At 36.9% G+C, this 24306-nt stretch overlaps 1 protein-coding gene and 1 non-coding gene across 3 annotated transcripts; both read left to right on the plus strand.

The window, feature by feature from the left end:
- Window positions 1–1153: 1153 nt before the first annotated feature.
- Window positions 1154–12177, plus strand: LOC112750532 (receptor-like protein 4). 2 transcript variants are annotated; one of them, XM_025799299.3, is made up of 9 exons: window positions 1154–1593; window positions 1705–2790; window positions 3234–3384; window positions 4118–4189; window positions 4987–5055; window positions 5972–6040; window positions 7625–7702; window positions 8350–8555; window positions 11443–12177. In XM_025799299.3, the coding sequence occupies exons 1-9, from the start codon at window positions 1473–1475 to the stop codon at window positions 11550–11552; spliced, it is 1962 nt and encodes a 653-aa protein (XP_025655084.1). In that variant the 5' UTR covers window positions 1154–1472; the 3' UTR covers window positions 11553–12177. The 2 variants fall into 2 exon arrangements, with proteins under 2 accessions (XP_025655084.1, XP_025655085.1); XM_025799300.3 differs by lacking the exon at window positions 11443–12177 and adding an exon at window positions 8777–9484.
- An 8873-nt stretch (window positions 12178–21050) lies between these two features.
- On the plus strand, window positions 21051–21158 carry LOC112753172 (small nucleolar RNA R71). Its single transcript, XR_003177568.1, has one exon. It is a non-coding gene; the product is annotated as a small nucleolar RNA R71 (small nucleolar RNA).
- The last annotated feature ends 3148 nt before the right edge of the window (window positions 21159–24306 follow it).

Genomic DNA, 24306 nt, shown 5'->3' on the forward strand with positions numbered 1-24306 from the left:
TAATTTTGTGACAACCCCTTCTAAATTGATAAGCGGATTTTTGGTTGGTTAAGAACTATGCTTGCAACGTATCTCTTATAATAATTTCTTAACACGCCAGTTTCCGCCACGTCACTGGGTACGCAACAGAATGTGATTCTCACACTCAAATATCATCCCATTATTACTATTTCTCATGTGGCAATTGGGATACACACTTACAACCAAATATCCACTACTACTAGATATTTTGACTTATTTTTGGAAGAAAAAGACAGAGAAAAAGCAGTGAAATATTTGCGGAGAATATAAAGAGTTGCATATCCTTTTATAGCTGCTGAACATTTGTCATAACATATCTCGTTTACACTGTAAACGAAATAATACTACAATGTAAACGAAATATGCACATCAATGTTATGTGATTTTATCTTGTTTAGAGTGTTAACGAGATTCGTGTAGTATTGTTTCGTTTATACTGTAAATGAAATAAAATTTTCGATGTATTTTAGTAAAAACGCTACAAATTATTTATTGTGGTAAATAAAATATTTATTTTAAAAAAACCGTAATTTGCGCACTAGCATTTCCATATTCTTCTACATTTGCATATGGAGTTTGCTCGTTTTATCCTATTATCGGTTATGAATAATAACTAATAAGCGTTTTCAATGTCTATGCATGGTTGTTGTTTAGGGGTAGCAATATGTACCCTACATGCGGGTATTCAATTCGGCCCCACCTGGTTAGGTAGGGTTGCCAACCCGATCCGCAGCGGGTAGAGTAGGGTGCAGGTAGGGTAGGGTGCGGGTTGTGCCTCAACTTTACCTGACCAACCCACACTCTATATATGTATATGTTATATACTTACATAAAAATATGTTTTAAGTGGATGTTGAATCAAAAACCTCTCACTAAATGTAAAAGATCCTTAGCCATTAAAAAAAAATCATTAATTGATAATTTAATATTTTTTTTTACATAAAAATTAGTTCTATTTTAAATTATCATCAAATTATATAATAATAGTGTATCTTTTCTGTAACTTGCTGGTAAGGTCAGATATTTGCAGATTAAGAGCGGATTGAGTTATAGTTGAGAGAGTAAAGTTGACTTTATATAAAAATTTTAACCTACACATAAAATTAGAGTTAAATCCAATAACGTTAAAGTTGAATCCAAATCCTATGATATCCTACCATTGCCACCCCTATTGTTGCTGGAAAATCTTACCCCTCCCTTGGATTTTGGCTCACTTATCACTATCAGTTCTCTCTCTTTGAACTCACTCAACCCACCGAGTCTCTGACAGAAAGTCACAGCTCACAACACAGACACACCCCGGTTCTCTTTCTTCTTGGATCTACACTCCACTCCATTATTGCCTCTCCGCACTTACCTTACCTTTCCCATTTGGAATTGGCCCCCCTTCTAACTGTCTCACTAGAATAAACGCCCACACTCATTCATACAAATACTGAAATACAAATACAATGTCCCTCACTCTCCCTCTTCTCCTCCTCCTCCTCCTCCTCCTAACCACGATTATCACAACCACCACCACTACCCCTCTCCCCTCTCCCTCTCCCTCTCCCTCTTCTTCCTATCCTTATGGTAAGAAACATGCATCTCCCTCCACACAAACTCACTCATTCTCATAACTAATAATATTCCAATCTGATTCACTCTCATTCTCTGATAAGAATAATAATATAATAATTGCAGGTTTCTCTTACCACATCGACTGCGGCAGTCCCACTAACACCACCGACCCTTTCAACACCACTTGGCTCTCCGACCGCTACTTCTCCGGTGGCGCCACTTCAATCGTCTCGGAGCCCCTCCTCTTCCAGCACCCTCACGAGAAGACCCTCCGCTTCTTCCCAACCTCCTCCGGCAAAAAGAACTGCTACACCCTCCCACTCCCTCCTTCCTCTTCTACTTCCTCTGCTCACCGCCGCTTCCTCCTGCGCACCTTCGTCGTATACGACAACTACGACGGCAAGGCCCACCCTCCCTCCTTCGACGTCTCCGTCCGCTCCACCATCGTCTTCTCCTGGCGCTCCCCCTGGCCAAGCTCCCTCTCCCGCCGCGGCGCCTACTCCGACCTCCTCGCCTCTTCTCCCTCCGACGCCGACGCCGTCCCCGTCTGCTTCTACAGCTTCGCCACTGATCCCCCCGTCATCTCCTCTCTCGAGCTATTCTCTGTCGATCCGAATTCCTACGACGCCGCTTCCACCGCTACCACCGACATTGTTCTAGTCAACTATGGCCGCCTCTCTTGCGGCTCCGGTCAGTGGGGCCCGGGCTTCAGTGCAGATTCCGACCGATTTGGCCGGTCCTGGCAGGCCGATTCTGACTACAGGACCGCCAATTCCGACAAATTTGTGGCGGTTTCCACCAAGTACGGCATCAAAGGCACCGACCAGAAGCCAAATTACTTCCCGGAGAAGCTGTACCAGACTGCGGTGACAACGGCGGAGGAAGAGGGGGGAGTAATTGAGTACGAATTGAGCGTGGATGCGAAGCTTGATTACCTTCTGTGGCTGCATTTTGCGGAGATTGAAGGGAAGGTGCGGAAGGCGGGGGAGAGAGTGTTCGATGTGTGGGTCAACGGCGAGAATTTGACTAGGATTGACATATACCGCAGCGTTGGCGGTTTTGCGGCGTACACGTGGCATCACACGGTGAAGAATTTGAGTAGCAGTGCTCTGAGCGTGAAGTTCAAGGGTGTGAAGGGTGCGCCTCTCATCTGTGGGGTTGAGAATTACGCTCTTGTCCCTAATGATCCTTCCACTGTTCCCCAACAAGGTAGAGTTTTGATTCGTTGATCTTGTTGAAATTTAGAAATGTCCTTTGTTTTTTTTCCTTTTGTGTTGATAATGTTGTGCAAATTTGGAAACTTTCTTGCTAGAAAGGAATGATTCTGGATTTTCCTGAAATATAGCTACTAATTATGTTTCGTGAATCTAGTGCAAATATAGTTACCAATTACATAGGTGGCTGTTGTGTTTTTACTTTTGATGTTCTTTTTTGGTAATAATTCTAGTAATTCATCATATTATTTTGATTTTTTTTATTTTAATTTTTTATATCACTGGGTAATTAGAAAGGAGAACAAGGTCAATATATTTTTTGATTGAACCGCAACACCGTAAGAATTTTGGTCAACGATATGTGCTGGGGGTTTTCATTTTTGTTTTTCTCCTTCACTTTCAGTTTTATGATATTCTGTTTATTTGTTTGTTTGGCAGCGGTTGCCATGAAAGCATTGAAAGATTCACTTCGGATTCCAGAGAGGATGGGTTGGAATGGTGATCCATGTGCACCTACTAATTGGGATGCATGGGAGGGAGTTACCTGCCGTATGAGTAAGGATAACACTGGTCTCGTGATAAGTCAAATGTAAGTATTCTTCCTTTTTCAGTTCTTTTAAATTTTAACTAATGTAATTCAGCTTCTAATTTAATTAGCTAATGTTTCTTCGTACATCATATACATGATATCTTGAAAGATTTCTTAACAATAATCTGCATTCCATTTCATTTTCACACTTTAAGTGTACAGCTAATGGTAAGGTAGGTAGCCTCCATGTGCTAATTCTGCTAATGGTATATGTGAATGTATTCGTCATGTCTTGCAGCCATCATTTTTATCAGAGGTTTCATAAGTCTTAGTCATTCTTTGTACAAAACTAGAAAAAGGTATTTTCCTAACAAAAACATTATCCTGCCAACAAACTTTTGGGCTTATCAAGACTCCTTCCCATTAAACATAAAAGGTTGCTTGGCGGTGGATTATGGGTCCAACTGGAAAGAAGAAAGGGTAAAAAGGTGGAGGTGAGGATAGATTTCGATTATTGTTCAGGGAATAGTCCTTATCCCTTGATGTAATTTCTTAATTTTACAAAAAATGCTACATGGGATGATGAAAATTTCGTACGAACTGCATGAACAAGAATGCTACCCGATAAAAATTAAGCACAATTAGTAAGAACTGAAATTTTGGTAATCAGGTAAGGATGGGTTTATCATTATTCGAGCTACATTTCACATTTGAAATTCGAGTAAAAAGTCTTTCCCCTTATTAATAAACCCTAAAACTTTTGACCTTATCTTTGTTTCACTTGTCATTTCAGAGATCTGGGCAGTCAAGGCTTGAAAGGGGACATAAGTGACCAGATTAGTCTTTTGTCAGACTTGGTAAGCCTGTAAGTATCAACAGCCCAACATATGCTTAGACATCTTTGTACAATGTGGCTTAGCTTTGTTGATGTTAGCAAGCATTGTATTATAGTAGTTAATCTCGTGAGATCCTAGCGAGGTTCCCATCCCATCCCAGTGAGAATCTGCAGCGATATTATATGGGATCTCAGCTTTCATGTCCTAGCCGGGATCCAGTAGAAAAATATGCTAATTGACATAGGTCTATACATTTTCTCCCTTGCTTTGAAATAATCTGACTGTTGTTTTGTTATAGCAGATATAAGAGTCTGCACTTTACAATTATTATCTTGTTTTTGTTATATTTTGTTCCTTGTGCAGTCAATCATAACAATATGAATGCTATTTTGAAAATGAATGGCTTTGGTACTATCACCCATAGTTTCATTCCATCTGGTGGCTACAGTATTTATGTTATAATATGCTAAACGGTGTTGACGGAGTAACACCTCTACATTTTGAACAAACACCGACTAGTGCAACAATTTAACTGCATTATGCTTAAGCTCTTCTTATTTTCTCTTGTTCTTAACATCATTATTAGAATTCCATAACTATATGCTAGTGTGAACCTCAAATCTTATACCCCATTTCATGAATTATGAATTGTAATAAAGTGTTCTTTCTACATATATTGGCCATAATTTTTTATTCATATGCTCCTATACAGATGTAGTATATCATCATTCATCAAGCTTATGCTTCCAGCATGTGTTGTCCTAGACAGATATAGTCATGTTTTTATTGGTACTAATTATCTGGCAATCTCTATTTAATTTTACAGGAACCTGAGTTCTAATTCTTTGATGGGTGAAATACCTAATGGACTAGGCCAAAAGTCGCTGATACACCTGTAAGTTATTTACAGAACTCTACTGAGCAGAGTACTTTGTTTGATTACTTCATTCATGTGCACTTCTCATCCCTCATTGTAATCAGAGCCTATATTTTTCTGTCACATTCAAATTCTGAGGACATCCATTGGTGATATATATATATATATATATATATATATATATATATATATATATATATATATATATTCTGAAGGTCTTTACAGTTTCACCTGATTTTTCAGTAGGTCCCATAGTTTAGAAGTTTGTATTTAAGTCTCTGCATTTAGCATTTTTTCTGCAACCAAGTCGTTACATTGAACCACCATTACAAAAAAAGTTTCTAGTAATGCTGTAATACACATATAAAGTCAAGTGACACATTTTAGACTTTTTACTGATCTAAACTGTTCAATTATATAAAACAGAAATCTATCATTAAAACTAGCATATATTATTTTACCCCCTACCCTACAGTTAATGTGGTTTACTTCAGACAGCCAATTACCCTCTTCATCCTCTCTCTCTCTTTCTCTCATGAATGCAACTTCCCTAACTACCACTACGCACACCACAACCGCTGTAAACTAGTCACTGAACCTGCTATCTTGGGTTCTTTCGGGTTTAGGGGAATGAACTGAAGCCATGCTGAAGAGTGATGGATTGATAAAAGAGAAGGTGGGTTTATACAAGGGGTATTTGTCCGCCAAAAGGAGCATCTTGTTTTAACTAATGTTTTTATAATGATAGGACCTTCATGAAGTTTTTTGTACAATACAGACACTTAATTATAAATTTTTAACTACAGGGACCTGTTTGAAAATTGAGTGAAATTGGCCTCCAAGGTAATTAAACCAAAATATTTGGAGTAGATATTAGCCTTCAGCTGTCTGATTTATTTTGTATTTTATTTGTTCTCTGCGATGCATGTTGTAGGGATCTGTCCAACAATCAGTTGACGGGCTCCATACCAGATAGTATAGCTTCATCTAGTTTGAAACTTGTGTAAGTATGTGCTATTTTATTTACGTTGCTCACTTTTTTAGTATCATCATTATATCAAACCCTGAAATCTTCTCCTTTGGATGAGTTTTTTTTTTAATTCATCTTTTTGGGGGTAAAGAGAAGTGACGGGCGTATTGACCATGCCTAGTTTTGGTATCAAAGAAGTTCACTGGGAGTAGGCTACACAATGTGATGCCAGAGCATCTCAGATGGCTTGCCAATGCTGTATGATGGTACTTAAAGATTGTCAACGAAGTGGGAATTAATAATGGGAATTAAACCTAAGATACATAAGTGCTTTGATCTTCATCAGTTGAGCCTACTCTATTGTCTCCGTGCTTTTATTGTGTGTGTGTCATGATTTGCATCACGTTCATGTTTAATATAATATGGTTTCAATGAACCCTTCTTATTTATTTCATTTATTTAATAAATTTCCTTGAAGGGGAGCCTTGGAGCAACGGTTGAGGTATTAGCCATTGATGCAATTATTAGGTTATGCTGTTTACATTCCAACCTTTTTGGATGCGGCTCTCCTCTAGACCTTGCATTAATGTGATACTTGGGCACCAGGATGCACTTTATCTAATAAAGTTTCTTAAATGCGTGTTTAGATATCATTAAGTTGCAAGAAAAAAAATTCTTTTAATAAAAAAAATCTTTTTAAAAATTTTAGTATGTTTGGCTAAACTAAATATTATGTTTTCTTTCTTTTTCATTTATATCTTAAAGATCTTCAATGCAACTTCTTTTCTTTGATGTTTACATTTTACAATACTGCGTTAGTTTGTACAGCAACAACGATATTTAAAGGGAAGAGACTGCTGTACTTAATTGAAAAATGACTTGCTATTTTAGTTTTGATTCTCATATAATAGATGTAAGGTTTGGGATTGTTGGTCACGGGAAAGCCACGGAGGGAAAAGAAAAGGTTAAATTGATATGGTAATCCTACAATAAACAACTCAGGTTTTGAGAAAATTTACTCATAGATTGGCCTCTCTTTTGAAAATTACAACCAAGTGTTATGTTACCAAAGGGGTCTCCTAGATGGACTTAGTGGTACAATTGAAGTGTATCAAAAAGAAAAGGTCTGACAGACCTATCTAAAATAAGGTTATGTATAATTATTTCTCCAAGAATTTTCTTTGGCATACTTTATATCCTTTTATCTAAGTTCTACCTGGATATTGCTTTTCCAGTATAAACTTTGGCCTGATTACTGCCTTTGCAGCAGAGTTAGAGCTACCTTATCATATTAAGAAAAGCTGCCACATATTTGTAAAGAAAGGGTTAGTCAGCAGTGCTTTAAACTAAATCTTAGTATGAGTATGGTGAGAATGAAAAGCAATATCCTGTGTTTAACTTTGCTTAGTCCTTAATTAAGCTGATTTTGGGTGTTACAAGCTAAGACCATTCTATGTATATATTCCCATTAAGGAGAGGATGGACAATTAATACTTAATCTCTACTACAGTCTTAAATGGTTGTCTTTTCATCCAGGAGACTCTTTTTTTGCTCAATTAAGTTATCTATTTATTTATTATTCATTTATTTTTTTCATAATCCATTCTATCATGACAGGCTATTGAATGGTAACTTATTGGAAGGACGAGTGCCGGAGGAACTTTATTCGATTGGTGTCCATGGTGGAGCTATTGAGTATGTCACTTTAATCTGATAGCCTTTCTATCAAGTTCTGCATAATGCTATTTAACATATGTAAACAATTCTATCTTTTACTATATCTGTATGTTTTTGTAATCTGGAAGAAGAGCCACATAATCCCTTCTAGTCTTGAGTATCCTCTGACATCAGCATTGAATGCTAAACTTAGCTAAATGGACACCGCCATTGCCCAATGTTGGCTATATGGCCATTTTGGTGTTAGCCTGAAGTGAATTTGATGAGTTGCAAGATCACTTTTTAAACTGAATTTACCCTCTTTAAAATAAGAAGAAAAAAAATGACTAGCTTCACCAAAAAAAAAAAAAAAAAAAAAAAAACTACAGAAAAAGTTGAAAAAGAACAGGCCTTTTTTAAATGGGGGAGTACTTGGAATTGTGCGTCTATGAAGAATACGGATAAAATTTGTATTTTGCAATCCATTGAGACATGGAGACTTCTTTGATACCCTGATCATCGTAATACTCTTTGATTAATCAGTGGCTCACAGTCATGAAGCTACCAGAAATAATCAATTATTTATTTTGGAGGTTGGGGGAGGGGTGGGGGGAAATTGAACTTTAAACCCATTTAGAAATAATGTTTACACACGTTTTTTTTTTGTTTGATTGTTTTTGGCTCAGTCTCTCCAGCAACAAAGGTTTGTGCGGTGTTCCAACCTTGCCATCCTGTCCTATATTTTGGGAGAATGGAAGGTTATCTACTCAGGGTAAAATTGCAATAGGCTTGTCATGCTTTTTTGTTTTCTGTGTGGTGGTGCTGCTGGTCTTTGTCTTCATCAGGAGGAGAAGAAATGATTATGACTTTGCTCTGCCTCATGAATTAACATGTAAGTCTAATTTTAACGAGATTCTTCCATCTAGCTTTAATGTTTTTGGGGACGCTAACTATGGTATCTGTTCCTCTGCCAAGCTTGTTTCCTTGGTTTTGTTTTGTTCTTGTTTGTGTGTGTGCGTGCGTTTTTCATTTTTTTTTTTTTTGTGTTTTTACACATGAGAACTCAGGTAAAATTTATACTCACTCTTACCCTGCAACCAACATACCTAACAGATAAAAAAGTGAGGGAATATTTACACAGGATTAGAGGATACGGTCCAGTCCTTAAAGAGAACCGGTAAAGAAAAGGAAACCAATAAAAATAAAACGGGGGAATGAGCTCTCAAATCCCAGAAAAAGATTTGTTGGTGCTTCATTGTTTTGCACTAATGTTGCACACTTGCACAATTAGAATGACAGTTGGATCATAGGCTGAGATTTGATGGCTCTTAAGTGGTGACACTTATTCCTCACATTTTGGTTTCAATTTTATGTATTTGTTTTCTATCTAGTACATTGATCCTAAATATTATTCAAAATTATTGTCATTGCTCCCCCTTTTTCTTTCCTCCTATGAAATTGAGGACGTTAATATGGTGGAAAGGAGGTTGAATCGAGAATGTTCTCTTGCCAAGACTTCGGCATTTAATGCTGGACAATGTAATCGCTGTATTACACTTGTGGTTAGTTCTCCAACAGGTGGTGCAATATTCTTGGAAGGAGCACTTAAAGATTGATAAGAGTAGTGTAGCCATAACTGAATTAGTTGAGCAAGAGAATGGTTAGTGAGCTCACATAGTTAGTTAGAGTATCACTAGTCTCTCCTTTGTAATCAGATTAATCATTCATGCAATTGAGATACTTTACTTCCTTTCCAAGAAACTTACAATTCTGTGATTCATCTCTGATCAAGATCATACACTTGCTGATTCATATATTCAACTCTTGAAATCTAACAAAGATCATCTCATATGGGACTCATCAAAGCTTCATGAGTTTGTTTTTGTCACCTGATAAGCTGGATGCAAATCAGATTGGGATTTTCATGTTGCTTCTTGCTACTTTTGTGATAATTTAGTGAAATAGAGGACGTTAATATGGTGGAAAAGAGAGAAGTAACGAAAAAAAAAAAAAGTGGAGTAATGATAAATCACACATAAAGCTGGGTTCAAAATGTGAGAAATAGGGGCCATTAATTAACAGCCTTTAGATCTCCAAACTTATGCTTTAACGGTTACTGTAATTGCACACCATCATTAGTGCAAAAAAGAACCAATGAATCTTTTACCGTCAATCCTTTTGCATATGTTAAATGATTAGATTGGGTAGTGATCACTACAAATATGTTATGAAAAGGACGACTCCCATAACAAATAGAGGGGTAAAAAACTTGATTAAAGACAGACATTCCTTCTCAACCACAACAAACATCAGAAGCAAAGTCTTATCCATAGGTGATATCTGTTACATGGATTAAATAATGCTATTGTGTCCTATCATATGTCATCTTTCAAGTGAAACTGTTTACATATAAATCTCTTTTGACCATCTTGTACATGGTTCGTTTAGGTCTTCTTCCATCTTTTGCCACTTATCTATCTTCTATTTGAGTCACCCTCTTAATTGAATACTCTACCAATCTTCTCTGCACATGTCTGAAACACCTAACACGGGATTCTACCATTTATGCAACAATAGGTGTTATTCCAACTTTTTCTTCTTATATCCTCATTCATTATTCTTTCCATATGTATTTGGCCGCTCATTCATCTAAGCATCTTCATCTTTTCCACACTAAGATATAGATTATTTTGTAGATAAATGATAATATCTTGATATTTTATAGATATCAAAGTACAAACTATTTTTTCAAAATATTTTTAATATCTTTTTTAATTATATAAGGAATTTTAGATATTTTGTATTAATAATTAAAAATGCATAATATTTCTATAAACATTTCAAGAATATAGGTCAAGAATAAGCTTTAATATGCCGGCAAAATTGGAATAAGTTATGAATTTACACATATTAGTCCCTCGAAAGAAAAATTTAGAAACACTTTTATCCTATTTGTTGTTACAAAGGATTCTTCTAGAATTTAGATTTATTTTCTTATTGAAGATTGAAGAGGACTCTATTCGAATATTATGTTACCTATTTGTTAGTTCAATAGCTAGAAAAGTCTCTCTCTCTCTCTCTCTCTCTCTCTCTCTCTCTCTCTCTCTATATATATATATATATATAACACCTGCTTCAAGAGTATGACTTACTTTCAGTGTAACTCTGTGCTTAGAAAAGAATGTTTGTGATAAAAAATGCATAATAGGTTTGTGATTCCAGATCCACTATCAAAGCCACCAGAAATACTTACAACTGTTGCTAGATTTCTTAGCTGGGATTCTTGTTGTTCCCTGATCTCTTAGTTTCTTGCACATATTTTCTACAATCTTTTACTGAACTGTTACTACTTCATGCTTTGATATTTGACATGCATGACCTGAATTTTCAACATTGTGCATTGTCAACTATCTTCAAAGTAGAAGCCATCTAAAGTACACTTTTACCGAATTGTATTGTCTTCAAATGAAAATGTTAAGCCATCTAAAAATGATTGATTTGACAGAGCTTGGTATATCTATTCAGTTTTACTATTTTGATGACTCTCCAACCAATCAACTTATCAACCACCCCTGTGGAATGTGATTACAGACACAAAAAAATAAATAGTAAAATAAGATAAAATAAAATAAGCCCCTGCAAAATCACATCACACGGGATTTGTGAGTAGTTGTTTGGATTGTTGTCAAAGTGAGTCGCAGAAATAGCATTAGTGATATCTTTTATTTCTTTAATCAATCCTATTCTAACTGTTGACTATTATGTTGTTTCTTTTGCAGCATTAGCCGCCAAGAGAAACAGATACCAGAGGCAAAAGTCATTGATGCTTCTTGAGATGGAGAGTCAACATGCCAAGGGATTGGTAGCCTCACCCTACACTCAACAATAACCCTTTCCAAATGAAATTGCCCAAGGAAGGATTGATTTTCATATTTTTCGGCTAAACATACACACCAACACAGCCTATGGGAGATTGAAAGCCTTACTCCATCAATCGTTGGCCACGATGTGACTAAACATGCGGCTTTCGAATAACCAAAAAAAAAAAAAAAAATGGCTCTGGGATTTGCCTTTCCCGTTTCACTGTCTCATCAAGGATTCTAGAATCCACTTGTTATATATGTGTTGCTTTGTGTCACATTTTTTTGACCAATCACATGAAGGCATATTATATACAATATTATATTGCCTTTTATGTCAATACCCGTCTACTGCTTCTGCTGAATGTGTAATGGGAACAAACAAAAAGTTTAAGCATCTATGGATGAAATTTGACCAAGTTAGAGTCCATTCTTTTTTTTATACTCATTTGATCTGTGTAGCTACTAGATTTTTCTTTTTTTATTAATTGTGAATTTGTGATGTAATTGTCTTTTTTTATTAATTGTGAATTTGTGATGTAATTGTGTAGCTAAAGTAGCAGTGACTGGATTTTGTTGTACGATGTATTTTAAGCTTCTGTTATAGTAAATAAAGCTAACGGAGAAATCTCAATACATTTCTTTGAGATAAAACTTAGAGTTTGATTTGCTGAAGATTCGAGGTATAATTCTTGAGTTTTTTTGGGATTTTACTGAGGTAGCATTATGCTAAGATATATACTCACATGTAATGTCTTATCGGTAAGGTTATAAAAATTTGATAAGTAGAAGTTTAAAAGTTCAATTGAAATTCAATTTAAGTATAATAAAATAATATATTTATATATAAAATGTATAATTTAAAAAAATTGATTGTTTATTTATTATTTTAAATCGGTTAATTATTAAGTTTGATTGGTTATAGACTTTTTTTTTTTTTTAAATTTTTGATCAAATTTTTGTCAAACATTTTTATTTTGAACCGGACTCAATTAGAGGTTAGTATATACTTGGGGGATGTCTCTCTCCCCCAAAATTAAAAATTTAAGTGTATAAAAGCCTTTACTTTTTAGGTTAGCTATCCTAATTTTAATTTTTTTCATTTTTCTAGGGTTATATTTTTCATATTGGCCATTTTTAAAAAATGCTCTAGCTTTGTCCTTAACCAGACTGGTCTAGTGGTTGATTTTATATTCAGTGGATTGAATATATTCCTCTTCATCCAAACAATTAAAGGAAAAATAAACTTCCACTCCACTTTTTTTTCTCTTCCTTTCATCTTTTTCACTTAGTTCCATCCATCCAAACAAAGCCTTAGAGAGAAGTATGTTCCACATGTGGAGAGGATTGGTGTGATGGCTATGGTTCAATTATTTTCTTGTAATTTGTTTAAGGTTATTGAGTCACATAGTACAATGTTAAGTGTTAACTAGCCATTTAGAGTTAATAATTAAATTAGTCTCTGAAAGATAAGCCATTCTTTAAATTCGTTCCTAAAAGATTTTTTCAATTAAATTGGTCTTTCAAAGATTACGAATTAATCATATTTGTCCTTCAGTTACTCTACTCACAATTTTCGTCAACGATTGATGATGTGAAATATTAACTAATAGCATACATGACACATACCATGTTCAATTAGACGTTGACTAAATATGTTTACGAAAATTTATCAATTTAGTCACTAGGTCATATTGGAAATAGAATTTTTGTAATTGGAGAAAATGACTAAATTAATAAATTTTCATAAACATATTTGGTCAATATCCAATTAGATATATCATGTATTATATATGTTATCAATTAACGTTTTACACTATCAATCTTTAAAGAAAATTGTTAATAGAGTGACTGGAAGACAAATATGATTAATTCACAATCTTTGAAGGACTAATTTGATTGAAAAAATATTTCAGGAATAAATTTGAAGAATGTCTTATCTTTCGGGGACTAATATGACTATTAATCCTAGCCATTTATTTGTGATCGATTATTTATACACATAAGTATTTTATTAGCTAGATTGGTGGCAAAATAACTAACATGATTCATGGTTATAACATTGAGGGACCAACTAAATATATTTAAATCTCGAGAATCAAACTGATTATCAAGTAAAACTTCAAAGGCCAAATTTAAGCTTTTCTCGTGTTAGGTTGGTATAATACTATTGGAAACATTTCAAGTGCACCGGGAATACCAGTGCACCAGTTGTTTTAACCGTTGATCTGAATTATAAAAAATATATATAATATATTGTTACAGATCCGAGCCACGGATCCTGGACCCGGGACTACACCCAAACCCGGCTTCCCAGGTCCGACCCGCACCTCTCTCCTAGAAGGCCCGAAACCGGCCCTCCAGAGCTCCTAACCAACTTTCGAATTCAAACGTCTACCTTATTTTAGCCAAATAAGATAAGATAAGATACTCGTCATCACCTATAAATAGAGGACCCAAGTCCCTCCAGGTATTCATTCATTCCTCACACCTTACACCTCTCAGATCCATTCTGACTTGAGCGTCGGAGTGTCTTTGCAGGTACCTCCCCCCATCACTCCAGTCACACGACCCGGTCTTCGCCTCGACCCGCAGGTTCCCGATCCATCCTTCAACCCGTACCAGAGACATCTTGTACATTGGCGCCGTCTGTGGGGAACTGCGCCGTCCAAAGCCGGAATGGGGGACGTACTGGAAGAAACCTCCTCAAGCCGGGATGATTCTCGACCGCTCCATCCGACCCCAGAACACCAGGAGGTCATAAACCAAGGCAGGATAGCAAGCACTATCCACCACATGAACGATCATATCACGGAACCGCGACACCCCAAGAAAACAGGGGACAAAGCGGCACAAACCATTCAAGATCTCTGCCTCCGGGTCCAGGAACTCGAAGGCAAATTGGCCACCAAGGAAAGACACAACAACGAACACGGAAGCTGGTGTGCAAAATCGTGATCATTCCATTCCTTGGTAACGGCGCTAAAAACTCAATACGCACGTTCATGATCTTATATCTGTTTCACAACTTCGTACAACAAACCAGCAAGTGCACTGGGTCGTCCAAGTAATAAACCTTACGTGAGTAAGGGTCGATCCCACGGAGATTGTCGGCTTGAAGCAAGCTATGGTCACCTTGTAAATCTCAGTTAGGCGGATTCAAATAGTTTTAAGAAATTATAGTGGATGAAAATTAAATAAAATATAAAATAGGATAGTGGTACTTATGTAATTCATTGGTGAGAATTTCAGATAAGCGTATAGAGATACTTTCGTTCCTCATTGCTCTCTGCTTTCCTGCTGTCTTCATCCAATCAACCTACTCCTTTCCATGGCAATCTGTATGTAGGGCATCACCGTTGTCAATGGCTACATCCCATCCTCTCAGTGAAAAAGGTCCAAATGCTCTGTCACGGCACGGCTAATCATCTATCGGTTCTCGATCATACTGGAATAGGATCCATTGATCCTTTTGCGTCTGTCACTACGCCCAGCACTCGCGAGTTTGAAGCTCGTCATAGCCATCCCTTCCCAGATCCTACTCGGAATACCACAGACAAGGTTTAGACTTTCCGGATCTCAGGAATGGCCATCCATGGGTTCTAACTTATACCACGAAGACACTAATAACTCGGACTCGGTCCCCTGTATTAGATATCCAAGAGATATCCATTCAATCTAAGGTAGAACGGAAGTGGTTGTCAGGCACGCGTTCATAAGTTGCGAATGATGATGACTATCACGATAATCACATCCATCATATTGAAGTACGAATGAATATCTTAGAAGCTGAATAAGTTGAATTGAATAGAAAAATAGTAGTACTTTGCATTAATCTTTGAGGAACAGTAGAGCTCCACACCTTAATCTATGGTGTGTAGAAACTCTACCGTTGAAAATACATAAGTGATGAAGGTCCAGGCATGGCCGAGAAGCCAGCCCCCAAACGTGATCTAAAGATGAAACTAAAGATGAAAACTCAATAGTAAAAAGTCCTATTTATAAAAACTAGTTACTAGGGTTTACAGAGATAAGTAATTGATGCAGAAATCCACTTCCGGGGCCCGCTTGGTGTGTGCTTGGGCTGAGCTTGAAGTTTACACGTGGAGAGGTCATTCTTGGAGTTGAACGCCAGTTTGTAACATGTTTCTGGCGTTGAACTCCACTTTGCAACTTGTTTCTGGCGCTGGATGCTAGACTGCAGCATGGCGTCATCAATCCTTATTCAAAGTATGGACTATTATATATTGCTGGAAAGCCCTAGATGTCTACTTTCCAACGCAATTGAAAGCGTGCCATTTGAAGTTCTGTAGCTCCAGAAAATCCACTTTGAGTGCAGGGAGGTCAGAATCCAACAGCATCAGCAGTCCTTCTTCAACCTCTGAATCTGATTTTTGCTCAAGTCCCTCAATTTCAGCCAGAAAATACCTGAAATCACAGAAAAACACACAAACTCATAGTAAAGTCCAGAAATATGAATTTAACATAAAAACTAATAAAAACATCCCTAAAAGTAACTAGATCCTACTAAAAACATACTAAAAACAATGCTAAAAAGTGTATAAATTATCCGCTCATCACAACACCAAGCTTAAATTGTTGCTTGTCCCCAAGCAACTGAAAATCAAATAGGATAAAAAGAAGAGAATATACTATAAATTCCAAAATATCAATGAAACATAGATCCAATCAGATGAGCGGGTCTTGTAGCTTTTGGCCTCTTGAATAGTTTTGGCATCTCACTTTATCCATTGAAGTTCAGAATGATTGGCATCTATAGGAACTTAGAGTTCAGATAGTGTTATTGATTCTCCTAGTTCAGTATGTTGATTCTTGAACACAACTACTTTATGAGTCTTGGCCGTGGCCCTAAGCACTTTGTTTTCCAGTATTACCACCGGATACATAAATGCCACAGACACATAACTGGGTGAACCTTTTCAGATTGTGACTCAGCTTTGCTAAAGTCCCCAATTAGAGGTGTCCAGGGTTCTTAAGCACACTATTCTTTGCTTTGGACCTTGACTTTAACCGCTCAGTCTCAAGTTTTCACTTGACACCTTCATGCCACAAGCACATGGTTAGGGACAGCTTGGTTTAGCCGCTTAGGCCAGGATTTTATTCCTTTAGGCCCTCCTATCCACTGATGCTCAAAGCCTTGGATCCTTTTTATTACCCTTGCCTTTTGGTTTTAAGGGTTACTGGCTTTTTGCTCTTGCCTCTTGGTTTTAAGAGCTTTTGGCTTTTTCTGCTTGCTTTTTTTCTTTTTTTTTTCTATTTTTTTTTTCGCCACATTTTTTTTCGCAAGCTTTGTATTCACTGCTTTTTCTTGCTTCAAGAATCATTTTTATGATTTTTTAGATTATCAAATAACATGTCTCCTTTTTCCTTATTCTTCAAGAGCCAACATATTTAACATTCATAAACAACAACTTCAAAAGACATATGCATTGTTCAAGCATTCATTCAGAAAACAAAAAGTATTGTCACCACATCAATATAATTAAACTAAGTTAAAGGATAAATTCGAAACTCATGTACTTCTTGTTCTTTTGAATTAAAAATATTTTTTCATTTAAGAGAGGTGATGGATTCATAGGACATTCATAACTTTAAGACAAAGTTACTAAATACTAATGATCATGTAATAAGACACTAACATAGATAAACACTTAACATAAAGAAAACGAAAAACAGAAAATTTGAGAACAAGGAATGAGTCCACCTTAGTGATGGTGGCGTTTCCTTCTTGAGGAACCAATGATGTCCTTGAGCTCTTCTATGTCTCTTCCTTGTCTTTGTTGCTCCTCCCTCATTGCTCTTTGATATTCTCTAATTTCATGGAGGATGATGGAGTGATCTTGATGTTCCACCCTTAATTGTCCCATGTTGGAACTTAATTTTCCTAGGGAGGTGTTGATTTGCTCCCAAAAATTCTGTGGAGGAAAGTGCATCCCTTGAGGCATCTCAGGGATTTCTCGGTGATGAGCTTCTTCATGCGTCTCTTGAGATCCATGAATAGGCTCTCTTGTTTGCTCCATCCTTTTCTTAATGATGGGCTTGTCCTCTTCAATGAGGATATCTCCCTCTATGTCAATCCCAGCCGAATTGCATAGGTGGCAAATGAGGTGAGGAAAGGCTAACCTTGCCATAGTGGAGGACTTGTTAGCCACCTTGTAGAGTTCTTGAGGTATAATCTCATGAACCTCCACTTCCTCCCCAATCATGATGCTATAGATCATGATGGCCCGGTCTATTGTAACTTCAGACCGGTTGCTAGTGGAATGATTGAGCGTTGAATGAACTCCAACCATCCTCTAGCTACAGGCTTAATGTCCAGTCTTCTCAGTTGAACCGGTTTGCCTTTTGAGTCAATCTTCTATTGAGCTCCTTCCACACATATGTCCATGAGGACTTGGTCCAACCTTTGATCAAAGTTGACTCTTCTTGTGTAGGGGCGTGCGTTCTCTTCCATCATTGGTAAGTTGAACACCAACCTCACATTTTCCGGACTGAAATCTAAGTATTTCCCCCGAACCATGGTGAGATAATTCTTTGGGTTCGGGTTCTTACTTCGATCATGGTTCCTAGTGATCCATGCATTGGTATAGAACTCTTGAACCATTAGAATTCCGACTTGTTGGATGGGGTTTGTTAGAACTTTCCAACCTCTTCTTTGGATCTCATGTCGGATCTCCGGATACTCATTTTTCTTGAGTTTGAAAGGGACCTCGGAGATCACCTTCTTCTTGGCCACAACATCATAGAAGTGGTCTTGATGGGCTTTGGAGATGAATCTTTCCATCTCCCATGACTCGGAGGTGGAAGCTTTTGTCTTCCCTTTCCCTTTCCCTTTTCTAGAGGATTCTCCGGTCTTAGGTGCCATCAATGGTAATGGAAAAACAAAAAGCTTATGCTTTTACCACACCAAACTTAGAATATTGCTCGCCCTCGAGCAAGAGAAGAAAGAAAAGAAGAAGAAGAAAAAGATATAGAAGAGAGGGAGAGAGGGTTGTATTTCGGCCAAGAAGGGGATGAGAGGGTTGTGTTGTGTGAAAATGAAGAAGAATGGAGAGGTTTATATAGTGGAGGGAGAGGGGTTAAGGTTCGGCCATATGGGGTGGGTTTGGGTGGGAAAGTGATTTTGAATTTTGAGGGTAGGTGGGGTTTATGAGGTAGGTTTATGGGGAAGAGTGGATGGATGTGAGTGGTGAATGAGTAATAGGGAAGAGAGAGATTGAGGTGATTGGTGAAGGGTTTTGGGGAAAGGTGTTTATTGGGAAGAGAGGATGAATGAGAAGAGGGGAGAGTATGAGTAGAGGTAGGTGGGGATCTTGTGGGGTCCACAGATGCTGAGATGATCCTGTGGAGTCCACAGATCCTGAGGTGTCAAGGATTTGCATCCCTGCACCAATTAGGCATGTAAAACGCCTTTGCATGCAATTCTGGCGTTTAAACGCTGAATTGATGCTTGTTCTGGGCGTTCAATGCCCAGATGCAGCATGTTTCTGGCGTTGAACGCCAGTTCTATGCTTGTTTCTGGCGTTCAGCGCCAGCTCTTCTCAGGGTGCATTCCTGGCGTTTGAACGCCAGGATGTTGCTTGTTCTGGCGTTGAACGCCAGCCAGATGCTCCTTACTGGCGTTTAAACGCCAGTAAGTCCTTCCTCCACGGTGTGATTTTTCTTCTGTTATTTTTGATTCTGTTTTTAATTTTTGTATTTATTTTGTGACTCCACATGATCATGAACCTAATAAAACATGAAAGAACAATGAAAATAAAAATAAAATTAGATAAATAAAAATTGGGTTGCCTCCCAACAAGCGCTTCTTTAATGTCAATAGCTTGACAGTGGGCTCTCATGGAGCCACACAGGTGATCAGGTCAATTTTTTAGACTCCTAACACCAAACTTAGAGTTTGGATGTGGGAGTTCAACACCAAACTTAGAGTTTGACTATGGGGGATTTAGTTGACTCTGCACTGAGAGAAGGTTTTCATGCTTCCTCTCCATGGTTATAGAAGGAGGACCTTGAGTTTTAAACACAAGGTAGTCCTCATTCAGTTGAAGGACCAACTCTCCTCTGTCCACATCAATCACAGCTCTTGCTGGGGCTAGGAAGGGTCTTCCAAGGATTATGGATTCATCCTCTTCCTTCCCAGTGTCTAGGATTATGAAATCAGCAGGGATGTAAAGGCCTTCAAGCTTTACTAACACGTCCTCTACTTGTCCATAAGCCTGTTTTATTGAGTTGTCTGCCATCTCTAATGAGATTCTGGCAGCTTGCACCTCAAAGATTCCCAGTTTCTCCATTACAGAGAGGGGCATGAGGTTTATCCCTGACCCAAGGTCACATAGAGCCTTCTCAAAGGTCATGGTGCCTATGGTACAAGGTGTTAAGAACTTTCCAGGATCCTGTTTCTTCTGAGGCAATGTCAGTTGATCCAGATCACTTAGTTCATTGGTGAGCAAGGGAGGTTCATCTTCCCAAGTCTCATTACCAAATAATTTGGCATTCAGCTTCATGATTCCACCAAGGTACTTGGCAACTTGCTCTTCAGTAACATCCTCATTCTCTTCACAAGAAGAATACTCATCAGAGCTCATGAAGGGCATAAGGAGGTTCAATGGAATTTCTATGGTCTCTAGATGAGCCTCAGATTCCTTTGGTTCCTCAAAGAAAAACTCCTTGTTGATCACTGGACATCCCAGGAGGTCTTCCTCACTTGGATTCACGTCCTTTTCCTCCCCTGTAGGTTCGGCCATGATGGTTATATCAATGGCCTTGCACTCTCTCTTTGGATTCTCTTCTGTATTGCTTGGGAGAGTACTAGGAGGAGTTTCAGTTATCTTCTTACTCAGCTGGCCCACTTGTACCTCCAAATTTCTTATGGAGGACCTTGTTTCACTCATGAAACTTAAAGTGGCCTTGGACAGATCAGAGACTAAGTTTGCTAAATTAGATGGATTCTGCTTAGAACTCTCTGTCTTTTGTTGAGTGGATGATGGAAAAGGCTTGCTATTGCTAAACCTGTTTCTTCCACCATTATTAAAGCCTTGTTGAGGCTTTTGTTGATCCTTCCATGAGAGATTTGGGTGATTTCTCCATGAGAGATTATAGGTGTTTCCATAGGGTTCACCCATGTAATTCACCTCTGCTATTGCAGGGTTCTCAGGATCATAAGCTTCTTCCTCAGAAGATGCCTCTTGAGTACTGTTGGATGCAGCTTGCATTCCATTCAGACTCTGAGAAATCATATTGACTTGCTGAGTCAATATTTTATTCTGAGCCAATATGGCATTCAGAGTATCAATTTCAAGAACTCCCTTCTTCTGAGGCGTCCCATTACTCACAGGATTCCTCTCAGAAGTGTACATGAACTGGTTATTAGCAACCATGTCAATGAGTTCTTGAGCTTCTGCAGGCATTTTCTTTAGGTGAATGGATCCACCTGCAGAAGTATCCAATGACATCTTAGCTAATTCAGACAGACCATCATAGAATATATCCAGGATGGTCCATTCTGAAAGCATGTCAGAAGGACACTTTTTGGTCAGTTGCTTATATCTCTCCCAAGCTTCATAGAGGGATTCACCTTCTTTTTGTCTGAAGGTTTGAACATCCACTCTAAGCTTACTCAGCTTTTGAGGAGGAAAGAACTTGGCTAAGAAAGCCGTGACCAGCTTATCCTAAGAGTTCAGGCTATTTTGGGTTTGAGAGTCCAACCACCCTCTAGCTCTGTCTCTTACAGCAAACGGGAAAAGTATGAGCCTATAGACTTCAGGATCTACTCCATTAGTCTTAATAGTATCACAGATCTGTAAGAATTCAGTTAAGAATTGAAAAGGATCTTCAGATGGAAGTCCATGAAACTTGCAGTTTTGCTGCATCAGAGAAACTAATTGAGGTTTCAGATTAAAATTGTTTGCTCCAATGGCAGGAATGGAGATGCTTCTTCCATGTAAATTGGAATTAGGTGCAGTAAAGTCACCAAGCATCCTCCTTGCATTATTATTATTTTCGGCTGCCATCTCCTCTTCCTGTTCGAAAATTCCTGTAAGGTTGTCTCTGGATTGTTGTATTTTAGCTTCTCTTAGTTTCCTTTTTAGAGTCCTTTCAGGTTCAGGATCTGCTTCAATAAGAATGTTCTTGTCCTTGCTTCTGCTCATATGACAAAGAAGGGAATAACAAAGAAAATATGGAATCCTCTATGTCACAGTATAGAGATTCCTTTGTGTGAGTAGAAGAAGAAAAGAATGTAATGTGGAGAAGAGAAGAGGGAAAACTCGAACACAGAGAGGGAGATGGAGTTCGAATTTTGGGTGAAAGAGAAGTGTTAGTAGATGAATAAATAAATAGAAGGAGATGAGAGAGAGAATTTCGAAATTTAATTAAAATAAATATTAAATTTGAAAGTTAGATTTCGAAAATAAATTTTAAAAAGGAGTTGATGATTTTCGAAAATTAAAGGAAGAATAAAATTAAAATTAAAATTTAAAACAATTAATTAATTAAAAAGAAATTTTGAAAAAGGAGAGAGGGAATTTTTGAAAATAAGAGAGAGAGGATTAGTTAGGTAGTTTTGAAAAATATATGATTGAAACAAAAAGATAAGATTGATTGAAAAAGTTTTGAAATTTGTTTTTGAAAAAGATATGATTGAAATTTAAAAAGATATGATTGAAATAAAAAGATAAGATTTGAAAATCAATTTTAAAAAGATAAGAAGTTAGAAAAGATTTTGAAATTGAATTTGAAAAAGATATGATTGAAATTTTAATTTGAAAAAGATTTGAAAAGAAAATAAAAAAGATTTGATTTTGAAAACTAAAGTTGATTACTTGACTAACAAGAAAATAAAAAGATATGATTCTAGAGTTTAAAGATTGAACCTTTCTTAATAAGCAAGTAACAACTTAATATTTTCGAATCAATCACATTAAATTCGAAAATCATGAACTAAAATTAAGAAAAATATTTTTGAAAATTAATTTGAAAAATTTTCGAAAATATTAGAAAGAAATTTTGAAAAAGATTTGATTTTTGAAAAAGATTTTGAAAAGATAAGATTTTTAAATTGAAAATTTGATTTGATTCATAAGAAACAATTAAATTTAAAAACTTTTTGACTAAATCAAATCATATTTTCGAAAATTTTGAGTAAAATAAGGAAAAGATATTTTTTTGATTTTTGAATTTTTAATAATGAGAGAGAAAAACACAAAATTGACTCAATGCATGAAAATTTTGGATCAAAATATGTGATGCATGCAAGAACACTATGAATGTCAAGATGAAGACCAAGAACACTTTGAAGATCAAGATGAACACCTAGAACTTATTTTTGAAAATTTTTAAGAAAAGAAAAATATGCAAGACACCAAACTTAATTTTTTTTTTTAATTTTTAGACACTAAGAATTTAAGAATGCATATGAAAAACAAGAAAAGACACAAAATAAGAAAACATCAAGATCAAACAAGAAGACTTACCAAGAACAACTTGAAGATCATGAAGAACACTATGAATGCATGAATTTTCGAAAAATGCATAAATTTTTAGAAAAAATGCAATTGACACCAAACTTAAAAATTGACTCTAGACTCAAACAAGAAACAAAAAATATTTTTTTATATTTATGATTTTATTAATTTTTTTGGATTTTTGTATATTTTATTTTTTTTGAAAACATAGGAAAAAGGAAGCAATGAATTCAAAGTCCTCAATCAAGATTCCAGGAATCATACCAGGTTAGTCTAAAGCTTGATGGCCAGCCAAACTTCAGCATACCATTTTGAAACATTAGAATTCATTCTTAAAAATTTAGAATAATTTTCGAAAACAAAAGGAAAAGAAATTTTTTTTTTGAAAGATTTTTGAAAACAAATTTTTTTTTTTAAAAATAAAACGAAAAAGAAAATTACCTAATCTGAGCAATAAGATGAACCGTCAGTTGTCCAAACTCGAACAATCTCCGGCAACGGCGCCAAAAACTTGGTGTGCGAAATCGTGATCATTCTATTCCTTGGTAACGGCGCTAAAAACTCAATACGCACGTTCATGATCTTATATCTGTTTCACAACTTCGTACAACTAACCAGCAAGTGCACTGGGTCGTCCAAGTAATAAACCTTACGTGAGTAAGGGTCGATCCCACGGAAATTGTCGGCTTGAAGCAAGCTATGGTCACCTTGTAAATCTCAGTTAGGCAGATTCAAATAGTTTTAAGAAATTATAGTGGATGAAAATTAAATAAAATATAAAATAGGATAGTGGTACTTATGTAATTCATTGGTGAGAATTTCAGATAAGTGTATAGAGATGCTTTCGTTCCTCATTGCTCTCTGCTTTCCTGCTATCTTCATCCAATCAATCCTACTCCTTTCCATGGCAAGCTGTATGTAGGGCATCACCGTTGTCAATGGCTACATCTCATCCTCTCAGTGAAAAAGGTCCAAATGCTCTGTCACGGCACGACTAATCATCTGCCGGTTCTCGATCATACTGGAATAGTATCCATTGATCCTTTTGCGTCTGTCACTACGCCCAGCACTCGCGAGTTTGAAGCTCGTCACAGCCATCCCTTCCCAGATCCTACTCGGAATACCACAGACAAGGTTTAGACTTTCCGGATCTCAGGAATGGCCATCCATGGGTTCTAACTTATACCACGAAGACATTAATAACTCGGACTCGGTCCCCTGTATTAGATATCCAAGAGATATCCATTCAATCGAAGGTAGAATGGAAGTGGTTGTCAGGCACGCGTTCATAAGTTGTGAA

This window comes from Arachis hypogaea, chromosome 15, assembly GCF_003086295.3.
Source record: "Arachis hypogaea cultivar Tifrunner chromosome 15, arahy.Tifrunner.gnm2.J5K5, whole genome shotgun sequence".
In the NCBI taxonomy this organism is placed as follows: domain Eukaryota; kingdom Viridiplantae; phylum Streptophyta; class Magnoliopsida; order Fabales; family Fabaceae; genus Arachis; species Arachis hypogaea.